Source organism: Jatropha curcas, chromosome 10, assembly GCF_041381405.1.
Source record: "Jatropha curcas cultivar XTBG-Jc1 chromosome 10, XTBG_Jcur_1.0, whole genome shotgun sequence".
Taxonomy (NCBI): domain Eukaryota; kingdom Viridiplantae; phylum Streptophyta; class Magnoliopsida; order Malpighiales; family Euphorbiaceae; genus Jatropha; species Jatropha curcas.
This window is the reverse complement of record NC_143160.1, coordinates 3,941,651-3,957,156: the sequence shown is the minus strand read 5'-3', so window position 1 is coordinate 3,957,156 and position 15,506 is coordinate 3,941,651. Positions and strand designations below refer to the sequence as shown.

Genomic DNA, 15,506 nt, shown 5'->3' with positions numbered 1-15,506 from the left:
TGTACCACCTTACGATAATCAACATCAGAAACAGTAACAAACTTCCGATTAACCTTCAATGAGAAAGAAAAAAAAGCTATAAAAATGTGTGCTGCTAAATAACACGATGCCTCTTCATCAACCATAATCCAAGCAAATGAAGCTTCCAATATTGACTGGAAAAATAACTAGTACGGCACAGGGATATGTAGCAAAATGCAAATGAGCTGTATTACAAATAAGATCAGCATCCCAACAGGTTAGAAGCAATTACTCACACACAAGAATGCTCATCGGCCTAATTGCAAATTCAGTTTCAGTCGGTTGAAGTGATTGCCCTGGAAAAACAAACTACAGAGCATGCTGGCATCCTGAAAAATCGATGTTAAATCTAATTCATTCTACCACTTCTTTACAACACATTAATCTCGTGCTACATCAAAATACAGTCCAACTAGGAGATTTCACAGAAGTATGATCCTTCCATTTCAAAATGCCAGCAGTAATAGCCCTCTGTAAGACATCAATCCGCTCCTTGATTAGCGACTCTTTCAGTTCCTCTAATTCTGCATGTTCCTTCTCCATTATCAGCTCCAGACTGTCAAAATGTTTTATTTTGTACTGCAATTTCTTCAACTATTATTGCATTCACAGTTTAAAAAAGGCCTCAATGTTAGACATGCATGGCTCAAAAATGGAAAGTTGTGCATTGCAGAACGCACAACAGAAACACAAACACAAGCACAACCACAACCACAAACAGAAACAGCAAATTGACCTACCTGTGTCTCAATTATGGTGGTCACTAAATTTTCAATCTCTCGGTCTTCCGTATCAGCCAATAATTTGGCATGGGCAGCTGCTGCCCCAAGAGATGTTGCAATTGCGGTTCTAAGTCGCAAAGTAAGAGGTATGTCATTCTGCCCTGGGCATGTTTCTTGAGTTTCTGAAAAAGATACTCACCAAACATTAGAGAAGTTATTGATAGGATTCATATAGGCCACTGATGTGGTTGATACTGGAAGAAATTATGAAATAAATTTCTACTTACCAAAAAGGAATTTGTGCTTGTGGCAATTATCGAGTAATCAGAATTGAAAAATAAGACCCAAAATTTTGCAAACACCACAGTATCATGCAGGCACATATAAGGTAATCTTAAGAGTGGGATAAAGTATATTCTTCTAATTTAATTCCATCTATATCACCCCCATTTGGGCAGCTGCATTTACCTGATTGAGTGGACCTATCTGTTGTCTCCGAATCTTCAACCTGATTGACTCTAACAAAGAAAATATAAACAGAAAAACATTTAGCATCAAAGCACGAACTAGAACAACACCCTTATACACAATATCGAATAAATTACACAAATAAATCACCTTTGTGGCATGGAATGTAGAGTGGGAGACCACAATCCATTAGTTGGAAAATCTTCCTTGCCATCAAAAATCTCCCTTGGACAAGAGGTTTCATCACAGAGTGCTGTAATGGCTGCCTTAGCTGCAGCTGCTGCAGCATCTGGGCCAGCTATCATTGAGATAAGTGCAGCCTGATAAAATAATTGCGAATTATACATCAAAAACCCAAGATAACTAGAAAAAATGAAAAACTCTGCATCAAAGAACACATCTTAATCTATATTTGACGAGGCTATTTCCACCCCAGCCACCAGGAATAACAGCATTCATCATATTCCTTTCCGGACTACCTAAACAAATATTAGTTCATACTGCAGTTAATGCCCAATCAGGAAGCTATATCAGCAGCAGATCACACTGAGGATGAAAAAAGGTAAAGGACATATTAGACAACATACAAGTACCACATTTGTGGCGATTCACCCAGTGTTATTCTATCTCTTAAGAGATGGCAAATTATTCATGCTTGCACTATTTTTAATGATAGTTATAATTGAAGGTTTGGCTTCATGGGGAAGACAGCAAGCATCATAATGTCATAATCAAGAGCAAAACCAGTATGGGGACCAAATGGATAAATCCAACTTTATTTCAACTGTACGCCTATCCAATGGGTCCTAAGAGAAATTTCAGAGTCATTTTAGAAATGGCAAATGATAGTTTTGGAATGGAAAAGTAGTTTACAAAAAAGAGGTTTCTGAGGACAGGGTCGAAGCTATGTATAAGGGAAGATGGACAATTGCCCCCTTCTTTTTTTTTTTTTTTTTTTTTTTTTTTTTAAAGTTCCTTTAACAACCATCTCCTCCCCACCCCCTTTTTCTTTTTCTTCCCTTTTGCAATCTTTGTTTAATTAAATTTTATACTGGTTTGCGCCCCTTACGTCTAGATCCTAGCTTCGCCCCTGTTTGAGGAGAAAAAGAAGGGACAGAGAGTTGGTTATTGTTATAAAGAGATGAGGCCCAAAATGTTCTTCTTTGTAATTCTCACCTAGAGATCTTAATGATTCTATGACACTTTCGCATGAACAAATTTGTTCATCACTATCTTGCAAACTATAGAATGTATATGCATCATGCTGGGAGAGACTATCTTTTACAGGTACTACCACACCTGGTTTAATGAAATTTATTTATTTACTTCAAAACCTTAGGATTACAATTAGAAAGCATAAACAAGAAACTCAGAGAATATATTAAACAAATAGCTTATATATTTAATTCATTTCAATCGTCATACCCAAAGCAAAGGCATGTCAATTCCTTCAAGAAATATTTTAATCATCCAATGATCCAAATATAAAAAACATAAGATCAAATATAAATACAAATAACCTAACACTAAGTATAATGACTGTTCAAATTTTCATTTAAGTGCTAAGCAATGAGTACCTGTTTCATCAAAGAACTACCACCATCTGAAAGAGAACCGATCCGTTTTCTTTTCAATGGAGGACCTTCATCCACAACATCTCCATTCTGCTCATTAGCATTTGTCTGATCACGCAATGAATCCTCATTTTTTATTGTCGCTTGATTCTCAGCAGCAGGTAATGGAGCTTGTTTTGAGCTGTTCTCAATCCTACTTAAACCACTAGAGTTACCATTTTTGTAGGTAGAGCTTAACAGGAGATCCCCAAATGGCAGCTCAATGAGCTTAGAAATACAGTCAAGTTTGCTCTTGGTTTGAACATCTTGAGCAACAAGGTCCCAGTTGTCCCCATGCCTAAGAACAGATTCTAAAAGAAGTAAAGTCTCAGCCTCAGTCCAGACAGCTCCATGTGTAACACTGCCATCAACACTGTCACTAAACTTGAAGTCATCCTTGGACTTGTTTTCTCCATAGTTTCCATCTTTGAAACATTTTAGACAAAGTACGTATTGATCCTGCTGGCATGATTATCAGAATAAAGTAAAAAAGACAGACAAGTTTGCCACCAAGAAACAAAACACGGGAGGACGTGGGAAGAAATGCTGTTTTGGGGACAGCAAAAGCAGGCACTTGAGGAGTGCCTAAATAGGTGTTTAGCTGCCCTTTCCTTTGCCAGACAAATGGTCCATATGTTCAAAATTTGCCTAATCAAAATCGCAAGGGAATATTTAATTGATGGACTAAGCTACCTGCTATATCTTCACAATTTAAATATTGCAAGGAACACAATATCAACACATGACCAAAGGAAAAGCAATCCATCATATAAGCATAAAGAATTCAAACAGTAATTGAACCAATGGATTAAATTAAAAGTAAATTCAAAGCAAGATCATCGTAAAAAGGCTAAAATTAAAACAATATATAATACCTTAATAGATTCATATCGCTCAGAACCACAACTTTCACCACAATTACCACACACAAATCCTTTTTGCTTCCCCAATTCACTGAAGACATCGGAAAAGGAAGTCAAAGGAGGCAATTTCAGCCCATCCTCAACAACATCGGCAGTACCAGCCGCACTTTGCGGCACCGAAAGCGGCTTCAGGGAATTCGGCATAGCCACAACCCTGACGCCATTCGGAGGCCCGTCCTCAACCCTAATTTTACCCGTTTCTTCTTTCTCCAAATCATCATAGCTAGCAGAACTCGCCCCGAAATTTATTAATCCCCACTTGTCCAAGAATTTAAACACCTTCTGGAGCAAATTAACGTCGCCGACCAGTGACTTGCGTATCTCCGTGAAAGTGAGTCTTCTAGACGGATCTTCGCGGTATTTATTGATGATGAAATCCCTGTATTCTTTGTAAATTTTGGGAGTTCTTGTGATTGAGCTTCCATCAAAGAACTCTTTCAATCCGGCTCTTTCCGTCTCGTGAATATCGTCCCACGCAAACCAACCTGAGCAGAAAGAGCAAGAAAACAAAGACAAATAGGAAGAAGAAGAGTTCTAAGTTTTTATGAGAAGACGTTCTCTGAGAAAACAAACTAGAGAGACGAGGGAACTTACTGGAGTAGCTAGGGATGGTGTAGAGATCGAGCTCTGGTTCATCTGGTCGGGTCGGTTTTGGATCCGGGTCGTAGTGCGTTTTCTCCATATTGGACCTGACGAGTAAGCTAGTCCGGTCTAATAATTTTCTCGACCTATGTTATTGAGAGAAATGGAGTCTAGAGTCACAAGGAGAGTACATATTTGGATCACTGACCAATCAAAACATGACTTATTAGAGCTGGCCAACTATTGTTTTTTTTATTTTGTTTCCTTTTTTTCACTGCTTCTTTCAACCTCAAAATTTGCCTCCCAAATCCATTAAAAATAAATAATTAAGTAAAATAAAAATTTGGCTAAGTGTATATAATAGTATAATTATAATAATATATGTTATTATAAAATTTAAAATACATTATTTTCTAGAAAATTTCATTTTTTCACCATTTAAATTAGACAAAAAGCACTTTTTATGTACTTATACGCTCGAAACTCAATTTTTTCAAAAAAAATATTAACAAAATCATGGAATCTAACTTTTTCAATTCACTTTCCCAGTAAAATTCCATCGATCAAATTATTAATTACAAATATTAATTACTGCTATTTGCATTTCTAAAAATTTAGCTTTCTTTTTCATTTTTTAATAAATATCTATTTGTTCCATTATATTTGGTTATACTTGTGATGTTATCTCTATTGATTATCCCGTTGCGTTTCATTCAAAAAGTCTTATTTGGATATGCATACGAAGGTATAATTTAGATTATGTTCGACAATAGTTTTCAAATAGCTTTTAATCAAAATGTTAAACGCAATTGTTTATAGTGTTCGGCATCATAATGTTTGAACTAGTTTTAGAGATTAAAGTAATGTTTTATAAAAAATTAACTCATGTAACATTTAGCTTTTAGCTTTTTATGAAAAACTATTAAAACAGCTAACAATTATTAAAACAGCTAATTTTGCCGAATATATCCTTAATGGTAAATATATATACGATCTATTAATAAATTCAAGTCCAAAACCTCTTCCTCGATACTAAAAAAAAGTATTATTTTTGAATACTCTATAATATTTGACAATTTTATCAATACATTTTTAACATAATGTTATTCTTTAATCTCTCACATTTATTGTATTTAATTTTGGTTTAATCACCAAAAAAGCTTGAACTTTTGAGTTTTTTTTAAATTTGACCAATACTCTTAATTTTGTCGACCAATGCTCAGTATTTATTTTTTATTATCAATTATGACATTTGTCTATAGTTAGATTGGATGCGGTCAAGCGAGGCAACTCTGGAAAGTAAAGAAACCTACTTGACAGTCCTTGGTATTGCTAATGGTAAGTTGCTTGTTGATAGTTTATAAAGAGTCCATTAATTATATAACTTTACCAAATTCTTTCAAGTTGACTATGCGAAGCAAATAATATTTTTTTAACAATGCAATCTTCCAATTTTTTTAACATTGCAATCTCCGAAAAGCTGGTTGTTTTGACTTAATTAACGGCTTAATAAGCAACAAACTAACTGATTCTAAACAATATTGTAATTGGACAGAAAAAATAAATATGAAGTAGTAATTTACAAAATTAAAGGTATTGGCTAAATTTATCAAAAAGTCAAAGTTCATGTTTTTTTAGTGATTTAACCTTTAATTTTTCATTCACCTCTTGTTTTGAATAAATAAATTTTACAAGATTCTATAGGATTCATTTGAAAATTCATATTTTTGTAGTTGAAATGAAAAAAAATGTAGATTTGAATTTTATGAAAAAATGTTTATTTTTTCATTTTATAAAAATATTGAGATAATTTTGAGAAAAAATTGCCTAAACTGAATCCATAGTTCTATCTATGGATTAAACCAGTTAAAATATAAAATTTTAAAAATTATTCTCAATTTATTTGTTTTTTCAATATATATTTAGAAATACTATCATTTTGACAAAAAAATATATATATATTTTCATTAATTTTGATATGTGATGGGTCATATACTCCGTTTAGATAAGTAAATATTGAGAATTATATTCTAACTACCGATATTTTAGGATTTTAGATTGCTATTCAAATTGCTTGAATAAGCTTAGTTGCGTCTGATCCTGGGTAAACATTCATGTAATAATATACTTTGTGGATTTAAAATAAATAATATTAAATTGAAAAACTTTAATATTTGAATTTGGTTGTCATGTTCTTTTCCAAACGCATAATTGCCAAAAAATAATGTATCCAATTCAATTAAGATTAGAAATTTAAGCAAATTTATTAATTAGTTTCAAATTCACTAGTTACTGATGCGTCCCACATCGCCCGAGGAGTACATCCTGGGTTAGTATGTAAGGCTGGGTTCAATCATTCCTCTATGAGTTAGCTTTTGGAGCGAAGTTAGGGGTCCAGTTTCTTGCAAGAGTCCCTTATCATTTAGTCATAGTCATCAGAACGCCGACTGAGGCAGTTGAATTTTATGGGGGTGGAGATGATGCCGGTCCAATCTCTTGCAAGAGTACTGTATTATTTAAAATCCAAATTCAGTTTAATTCAGTTTATTGTCATTAGAATTATGTACAATTTGAGTAAACGACGGGTCCGGTTGAACAGTATCACACCATGCTTGACGGGTTTGCTCATGATTTTAAATGAGTTAATTATTTTTTAATCAAATTACAACATAAATTTATTTTAAAAGTAACATGTACATATTAAAAATTGTAATAATAATATATAATTTTTTTATAATATATACACTTAATTTTTTTTTATGAAAGATGTGTACTACTGAAAATTTTTGATAACTATTTTTAAAAAATACATTTATGCATAAAAATAATAACAGTAATACATATGTTATATATATATATATATATAAATTTAAATATTGTAAAAATAAACTCATATGTACAAAATCAAAAGTGAAATATTGAACATAATTGTTGTATATAAAAATTTAAATTATTTAATATATAATTTTGTTACTTGTAATAAAATACAAGTATGATTATTATGAAAAAAATTGATTACTATTAAACCAAAACATTTAAAATACTATTGATTCTATTTTAATATGGATAATCAAAATTAAATAAATTTTGATCTTATAATTTAAAAGGAAGTTATTTGATATCAATAAACATATAACATTTGTTCTTGAAATATAATTTGAAATTTGTATAGAGAACGAACAAATAAAATTAAATTTACATATATAACAACAATAATGGAAAAAGACATATATATTAAAACAATAAGTCAATAAAATAAAACCTATACACTTACATAACTTTTTTTTTCCAAATTATACTTATGTACAATGATAATATCGAATCGAAGCATGAATATTACTGTATTACTGGGACTCGTAAATTTAAATAGGAAAAAAAAAAAATATTAATAAAAAATGGTTTATATAATTAGAGAGCGAATAAAAGATTACATAAATACTAATTAGTTACATTTATATTATAAAATAATAGATAGATTTGTTGTCTTAATTATGTAATAAAAATAACGTTGTATACTTGTTGTAATCCACCAGCAACCAAAATTAGACACGTGCTGACTGTTGAGTAAAGACAACTTACGCAGTACATTAAAGATTAGAGCATCGCGGTAGTATCGTACCTCTTTTGCCTCCAAAAAATTTCAGCGCTTTGCCGCGAGTGAGTGAAAATTTCTAAAGCCCCGCTTTCAATTTCGGCATCAAAATTTTTGAACCCCGCCTTTCCCATTTCCTAATTCGAGCCCGCCCTATTCTCCCTCCCATCCAAAAAATCCCTAAATCACACACTCTGCTACAGACAACCAAACTCTGGAATTCACTCTCTCAGATCTCTAGATTTCATTTCTTTCTGCCAAAACCCTCAACTTAGGGTTTTATACCTTCTGTCACTATTCGATTTGTTTGGTCACATGGCGAGCGAAACCCTAGAGGAGAAGAAATCAGAGGAGGAAGCTCCCATGGAGGACAAAGGGGAGCCCAAACCTAAAGAAGGAAAAGAGAAAGCGGACGAAGAGGAGAAGGAAGAGAAGGAAGAAGAGAAGGAGGAAGGGAATACGGAAGTTCCTGAGAAAGAGGTTTCTCAGGCCAATGAAGAAACAGAACAGAAAGACGTTGGAGAGGAAGAGAAAGAAGAACAGGAAGAAAAGGCTGACGTAGCTAAGGTGGAAAAGGAAGAAGATGCAGAAGAAGAAGAAGATGAGAAGGAAGAAGAAAAGAGCAAGAAAGCTAAGCGAGGTGGCCGAAGAAGTTCCTCGAAGAAAGAGCAGAACGAGTCGAAGAAGAGAACGCAGGAATCTTCCGAGAAGAAACAAAATAAAGAATCAATTGATAAGAAAGAGAAAGAGCCCGTGACGCCTAGCAGTGAGAGGCCTACCAGAGAGAGGAAGATGGTGGAAAGGTACTCCGCACCAGAGCCTGGGAGATCAGCAAGCAAGCCATTGTCCATTGAGAAGGTAAATCATTTGTTTATTTTTTTATTTGGTTTTTCACATTTGGATATTTCGATTTGAGTATAAAGATGGAATCGGTGTTTGTTTAATCAAACTCGGTTCTTGTGATGCAGGGTCGTGGCACACAGCTGAAAGATATTCCAAATGGTACTGTTCACTTTCTTTCTAGTTATATTCTCTCCTATGTATTGTTTTGTGTGCTATCAAATATTGCTAATGTTTCGGTTAATAACATTTCTTCACAGTGCTCACTGTTTGGTTGTTCTATAAGATGGTTTGCACATACAGGACATTTTCTTCTGTCTCGTGTCTTCTATCTGGATTTGATTTTATTCAATTGCTACTGTTTTTTTTTCTGTGATTTGATGTCATGCCAGTTCTAGGTTTTTAAGAGTTCATATCTGCATCTCTTTTTCTTTCTTTGACGTAAATTCAATTTGATTAGCTGATATGGAAATGCGTTATTAGAATCATATGCACTCACAGTCTACTCTGTTTTGGTTCTGAACATTCAACATAGGCCAACAAATTGTTTTTGGATGTTATCAATATGTTATAAGAAAAGCCACATTATTTTTCTTTAATTACCTCAATATATTGGGTTTTATAATTTTCTCAAGACCTGGCCCTTAGAGCTAGCATTGGTTTCTTTTGATACTCTGCACGTGAAATTTTCCTGTTTATAGAAGGGCGGAGAATTTCTGATGATGTTGACCTAATGAAGGATTTTATAGAATAGTGTTATTCACTTAAATTTAACTTTGTTGTAACATCTGATTGACCTAATTTTTTGTCTGATATTGTGAACTATTTCAGTGGCTTTCAAGTTGTCAAAGAGAAAACCTGATGACAATCTGCAGTTACTTCACACTATACTTTTTGGAAAGAAAGCAAAGGTGCTCCATTAATTTGGTCTCGGTGGGTGTATTTCCATGCAGAATGGATTATCAGCTCTGCACTTCTGCACTGTTAATTTTGGAATCACAATTGAAAGTGCTTGACAATGAATTCACTCTGCATGGAGAAAAGCCTCATTGATCTTTTGTTCTAATTGATTTTGCCTCTCATTGATTATTTTGTTTAACATTATCATATTACTGCTTTTATGATTTCAGGCACACAATTTGAAGAAAAATATAGGCCAGTTTTCGGGCTATGTCTGGACTGAGAATGAGGTGTTCTATCTCATGGCTAAATATTTATCCTGTCATATGCTTTTACCTGTTGGCACTTATATGTTTTATCAACACACAGTTTCTTGCATAAACACATTCACAGTAGGACTTGGTCAAAGATTTATTTATAACAATTACCCCTTGGCTAAACTATTATTCTTTCTTAGAAATCCTCTTTGACTGATTATTTCACATCCTAGCAGGAAAAACATAAAGCAAAAGTAAGGGAAAAACTTGATAAGTGTGTCAAAGAAAAGTTGGTGGATTTCTGTGATGTGCTTAATATTCCAATTAGTAAGGCAGTTGTGAAAAAGGTTGGTAGTATTGAACAAAATCTTATATCATTATGTGATTTCAATTCATTTTACAGAATATAATTGCTTAATTGTTTGATTGTCTTTAGGAGGAGCTCACTGTGAAATTGTTGGAGTTCTTGGAATCTCCACATTCTACAACTGATGTTTTGCTTGCTGATAAGGAACAGGTTCTAATATTTTTGATCTGGTTTAGCTTTATTTTAGAATATGAGGCAGTCTTTCATTGTACAATTGATGGTGGAATTTGGTGCTCATTGTGATTTCAGAAAGGCAAGAAGCGTAAAGTCACAGCAAGCAAAAATGTAAGCCCTGGAGAAGCATCAGTTACACCAGCCAAGGTTTGTATTCTGCAGTCTGTTTATGCATGAAAAAGCATTATAACAATATATGTTAATTAAAATCATTATATGTATATTTTTTCTGGATGCACATTGATTTCTAATGCTGAAGAATGAATTGGTATGCTGTGAAAAATGTTTGTTTTGGGGGAAATTCTTTCCATTTAGTATCTTGCACGTATAAGTAGTGATTCCTTGATTATTCCTAAAAAATTAAAGTGCATGGGATGAGTGGTCCTACTCTATGGGTAATGTCAGAATTATTTGGGTGGTTTCCTTTTGAGACTAGCTGCATTGCCTTTCTGTAAGTTCCTTACTAATCAATCACAAATTGTCCAACTTGCATAATTAATTTGTTAAGCTTTCTTGCTTCCTTTTTGGATATTGTTACTACCTTTTTTTAGCCACATTTTGGAACCACAATGAAGCTGCTTCAAATGTTTTGATCACAGTTTCCCACAGATAATCCCCTGTTTTTATTGATAATCATTACATTTCTCCTGGTTACTTTTAGATTTTGTGAAATCTGATTGTATCAGTTATGTTATCATAGTTCTGTGTTGCTATTCAAATGGAACAAGTGACCTATTGTGTTTCACTGATTGTGATCATGCTAATGTGCAAGTATAATGGGCATTCTTGATGTCTGAAAAACTTGATTCTGTAGTTGAATATTTTGTACCTTCTCTCTCTCTCTCTCTCTCTCTAAATGTGTTGTGCATTCACTTCGTTGTGTTAAAATATATTATATATATTGTTTTGGATGAATTTTTTTCTCTTGAATTTCATTTCTAAATGGTGTGAATAGACATGCACAAACAGATGAAAATGAAAGATGTTCACTTCTTAGCTGATACGTGACATACTTAATGTGCAATGCTCTCAGCTAATTATTCCTATGTGTGCACAAATGGGCAAGAAATGTACATATTTGATGATGATTGGCATGATTCAACTAGGGGGATGTTCTTTGTGTTGTAATGTATTACTTATGTTGTCCTTGGATGAAGTTATTTTCTCTGGAATTTCATTTCTACACATGCACTAGTGGATGAAAACATTTTAATTTCTTTGCTGATATAACATAATTAATGTGCAACGTTATCAGGTAATTATCTTGTCTGCACACAAACACCAATGGATGTCCATATTTGATGATGATTGGCATGATCCAATTAGTGCATGTTCTTGCTGTTGTTCAATTCAGTAAAAGCACTCCTGAATCTCAATCATCAATTCTTTTAAGCTGAAAATAGGCTTTAGTGTGTTGTTATGCACAGCTTCCCTAATGAATGTTGCAAATATTGTATGTTGCTGCTTTCTCTTATATTCTGTTTTAAGCTTTAATCTTAAATGTAATAAAATTCATATCCATGCTGATATTTGTTTTGTAGTTTTTTTTTGGTCTATGTTTTTTTTTTTTTTTTTTTTTTGAAAGCCTTTGCAATGGGTATTCATTTGTCACTTTGTTTTGTAGAAGCAAAAACGAACACCTCAATCTGGAGAAAAACGGAAGCATTTGTCCAAAGGTGATGAGGATGAGGATGAAGATAAGAATGAATCACCAGATGTTAAGGGTGTTAAAGATGACTCTCAAGATGATGATGATGATAATGATGATGAAAATGAGGTAATGCCAAAAGAAGAGAGTGACCACGAGGACAACAAATCAGAGGAAGAAGAAGATGAACCAGAAGAGCAGACGCCAAAGAAAAAGGCATCCAAAAAAAGTGTGAAAGAAAGTTCAGGGGCTAAAAGAAAGGACAAACTTACACCTGGCAAAAAGAGCACAGCAAAACCTGTGAAAAGCCCTGCAAAATCTACCAAAAAGTCTTCTGCCTCATCATCAAAGCAAGACACTACAGAACCTGATGGAACTTCAGGTGCAATTTCCAAGACTAAGGGATCTGCATCTAAGAAACAGAAAGTTGAAAAGGAAAGTGTACCCAGTAAGGACAAGGGCACAGGCAAGAAACAGTCAGGGAAGTTGCCATCAAAGGCTTCCATGAAGGATCAAGGTATGTTGCATAATGTTTGTCCTTAACTTTAGAGTTCTTAGTTTCTAAGCATGTGAGGAACTTAGAGAAAGGACATATTTGTTGCAACAATGAATTTTTGGAGTTTTCTGTATGTCAACTTTGTAAATTGAAATAAAAAAAAAAGGGCCAAACCATGATACTCTTGTCTGGAAGAGAGTAGAGGATTGAGATGTTGTCATGGGATGTTTCAAGGTTTGAAAAGGCAGCTTTGGATTTAGAGATGCTTAGTGGGTTCCTTTTGAAAAGGCAGTTAATGATGTTGGATGGTTAACTACTTCACTGTTGTTTTTCTGATTTTAAATTGTTTTCAAAATTGTTTTTGCATCTACATGGGCTCTGTGTGTGTGTGTGTGTGTGTGTATGTCTCAGAATTTCATCTAATTATTCATTTTCTTGCTTAACTATTGATCTTTGCATTGGACGATTAGGTAAAGCCAAATCTGGCAAGAAGGCCAAGGCAGAGCCTACCAGAGAGGATATGCATTCAGTGGTAGTAGATATTCTGAAGGAAGTGGATTTCAATACTGTAAGCTGTCTTTTGCTTGGCCTTATGATGATTTCAATAGTTTTTGTCAGTTACATCATCTCAAAAATTTCTGCTTATGTCAATGTGCAGGCAACTTTATCCGATATTCTCAGGCAACTTGGTATGTTGATCTTTTATGATTTGTTGAAGCATTGGCATGCTTCCAATTCAACTCTACTAATCATACATATTAATTGTGTTCATATTAGGTACCCACTTTGGTTTAGATCTAATGCATAGGAAAGCAGAGGTTAAGGATATTATTACAGAGGTGATAAACAATATGTCTGATGAGGAAGATGAAGGGGAGGATGATAATATTGAGCCCGGTGGTGATGCAGACAAGGATGGAGACGGTGATGATGATGCCTAGTTCATATCAATGTAGGTGATTAACAATGTCAAACATGAGGTATGCTGTGTAATCTTTGGAGATAATCTCCCCATAGGGGTTCTCGAAGACGACTATTGATGACAAACTCACAACTACAGCATGGACTGAATGACTATGTCTCAACGAAAATATTCCTACAGGGTCTATTTGTACCATATGCATTAGTAACTTCTTCTTACAACTAGTTTTTGCGCTGACCTTAAGTTTTAGTAGTTCTGCAGCAGCTCCTCTTCCTGTCTGAAATCCTTCATCTTTCTAATTAAATCTGCCTTTTAGATGTATTTATTGACTGTTCCCAACATATGAGCAGTGAATGATTTTTCTTTATTTAATTGAATGGTAAATCTTGAACGTTGATTGACTAAAAAGGTGCTTTTAAAGCATCACTAGCTACTTTGTACTTGTTAATTGTAGCAGTTGAATAATAATTTGGCTTGTCATTTGGTCGGATTTTCCTTGTGGCACATTGCTAGTGCTCATGAATGTAACTTATGGAAGGAAGTTGAAGTCAGTAAAGAAAAATGTTTCTCTGTAGCATATTGCTGCCAAATATTGCTTTCCATCATGTATGTCTAGTATTTTGGTTGCAATGGTTATTAGAACATCGTTTTAACAAAGCTATATTATTTTGGGTTATTGCTTTGGTGTACATAATGGCACACAGGTTCTTGGTATGGGCGCAGGATCGTGTATTATGGAGCCTTTTGCGAGATTAATTGTTTTTGTTGCGTGGGGCTCATGCTCTGAGCTAGAGAATACACTTTAAGTGGTGTTTGCCTTTTGGCCTTGACTGAATTGTTTCAAGTTTGTGAATTTGTAAGTAAATTATTTGTACTACTATTATGTTGGATGGGATGGTATTTTTGATGTGGCGTTCTTATTTATTGCCAGAGATTTGAGTCGCTGAAACTTATCTGCACTTGAATGCTTGGAGTTGTCTGGTACACTCGATGCATGACCAAATTTGATTAATTAATTCAGATGCCTGTCTTAAGTCGTTTTCATCAGGGTTATACGGTTAGCACTCAATTTCAAATTGTCGTCTTAAATTGGTGCTGGCCTCCACTGATTAGTGATCCTAGCAGAAGGTTTGTATAAATTATCATATTATTTATGGTTTTGGTATAAATTAATAATCCTCTATTATTTTTTTCAATTATTGATTTAGTTAGGGTTGTTTTATTAAATTATTTGGTTTAGAATGATTAATATATAGAGATTATACAAAATTTAGATAATATATGTAGTTATTATGAAATTCTATTGTTCCATACAATTAGACATTCTAATTGGCATTGTTTCTGGCGTCTCGTGAAGTTATAATTGACGCGTATGCTTTGCTTATCTGAGTTATTTCACGATAGGCCAGAGATTTTCTGGTTGCTCTTTGACTTATTCAGATCACCGGATTGATATGTATTGAATCCCTTCTTGCTTGTCAAAGTTGAATTGTAGCCAAAATCAACCGCAATGAAAAAGTAAGATTAAAACGTTTCAACAAACAAGGTCTCAACAATTATTTTTAATTCTCTAGCCTTTGCTTGATGCTAAGGGCAAGGGGTGAAGGAGATAACAATGCAGGATTTCAACCGTCGGATGAACTATTCTCATAAGAGTGGCACAGAATTATGTTAATCAAACGGTATTAGAACACTGATGAGTATTTTTCAACCAGTTCATATCTTTGAAATTGTTCACTCACTCTGGGTCCATGATACAAGCTGAGATTCAATTATTTCTCTATGGTCATAGGCTGTGATTTTAACCTTACAATAAAATAATCAAAATATTCATATATAAGCATAATCTGATCAGTGAAAGACAATAGACCCGAATCCAACTTTGATTAAGAAATTGTAATAAAGTATATCAAGTAACCAAAATTTGGACGCCAACCCCACCAACCAACACTGGTTTCTACTTACTTGCTGGTAATATTGT

The 15,506-nt window shown here is 33.9% G+C and overlaps 2 protein-coding genes across 5 annotated transcripts; one reads left to right on the top strand and one right to left on the bottom strand.

Annotated features, from left to right (window-relative positions):
* Positions 1–113: 113 nt before the first annotated feature.
* On the bottom strand, positions 114–4,499 carry SWI3A (SWITCH/sucrose nonfermenting 3A). Of its 3 annotated transcripts, none has more exons than XM_089726980.1 (7): positions 4,342–4,499; positions 3,700–4,232; positions 2,789–3,286; positions 1,362–1,531; positions 1,212–1,261; positions 762–925; positions 114–615 (listed from the first exon to the last, which is right to left on the bottom strand). In XM_089726980.1, exons 1-7 carry the CDS (start codon positions 4,427–4,429, stop codon positions 418–420), a joined length of 1,701 nt encoding a protein of 566 aa, XP_089583106.1. In that variant the 5' UTR covers positions 4,430–4,499; the 3' UTR covers positions 114–417. The 3 variants fall into 3 exon arrangements, with proteins under 3 accessions (XP_089583106.1, XP_089583107.1, XP_089583108.1); XM_089726981.1 differs by having other exon boundaries at positions 2,789–3,283; XM_089726982.1 differs by having other exon boundaries at positions 476–615; positions 1,212–1,251.
* A 3,441-nt stretch (positions 4,500–7,940) lies between these two features.
* LOC105648763 (DEK domain-containing chromatin associated protein) lies at positions 7,941–14,115 on the top strand. 2 transcript variants are annotated; one of them, XM_012235258.4, is made up of 11 exons: positions 7,941–8,779; positions 8,890–8,923; positions 9,593–9,672; positions 9,892–9,951; positions 10,155–10,265; positions 10,355–10,435; positions 10,535–10,606; positions 12,084–12,624; positions 13,074–13,171; positions 13,262–13,292; positions 13,381–14,115. In XM_012235258.4, the coding sequence occupies exons 1-11, from the start codon at positions 8,237–8,239 to the stop codon at positions 13,542–13,544; spliced, it is 1,815 nt and encodes a 604-aa protein (XP_012090648.1). In that variant the 5' UTR covers positions 7,941–8,236; the 3' UTR covers positions 13,545–14,115. The 2 variants fall into 2 exon arrangements, with proteins under 2 accessions (XP_012090648.1, XP_012090647.1); XM_012235257.4 differs by having other exon boundaries at positions 10,152–10,265.
* Positions 14,116–15,506: the final 1,391 nt, after the last annotated feature.

Excerpts from the sequence above, each read along its gene's own strand:
- SWI3A (XM_089726980.1), bottom strand. The coding sequence starts at position 4,429 with ATGGAGAAAACGCACTACGACCCGGATCCAAAACCGACCCGACCAGAT. Across the intron at positions 4,233-4,341 it reads CACCATCCCTAGCTACTCCA|GTTGGTTTGCGTGGGACGAT; the intron begins GTAAGTTCCCTC and ends CTTTCTGCTCAG. Across the intron at positions 1,532-2,788 it reads GTAGTTCTTTGATGAAACAG|GCTGCACTTATCTCAATGAT; the intron begins GTACTCATTGCT and ends TTATTTTATCAG.
- LOC105648763 (XM_012235257.4), top strand. The coding sequence starts at position 8,237 with ATGGCGAGCGAAACCCTAGAGGAGAAGAAATCAGAGGAGGAAGCTCCC. Across the intron at positions 10,607-12,083 it reads CATCAGTTACACCAGCCAAG|AAGCAAAAACGAACACCTCA; the intron begins GTTTGTATTCTG and ends TTTGTTTTGTAG. Across the intron at positions 13,172-13,261 it reads AGGAAGTGGATTTCAATACT|GCAACTTTATCCGATATTCT; the intron begins GTAAGCTGTCTT and ends GTCAATGTGCAG.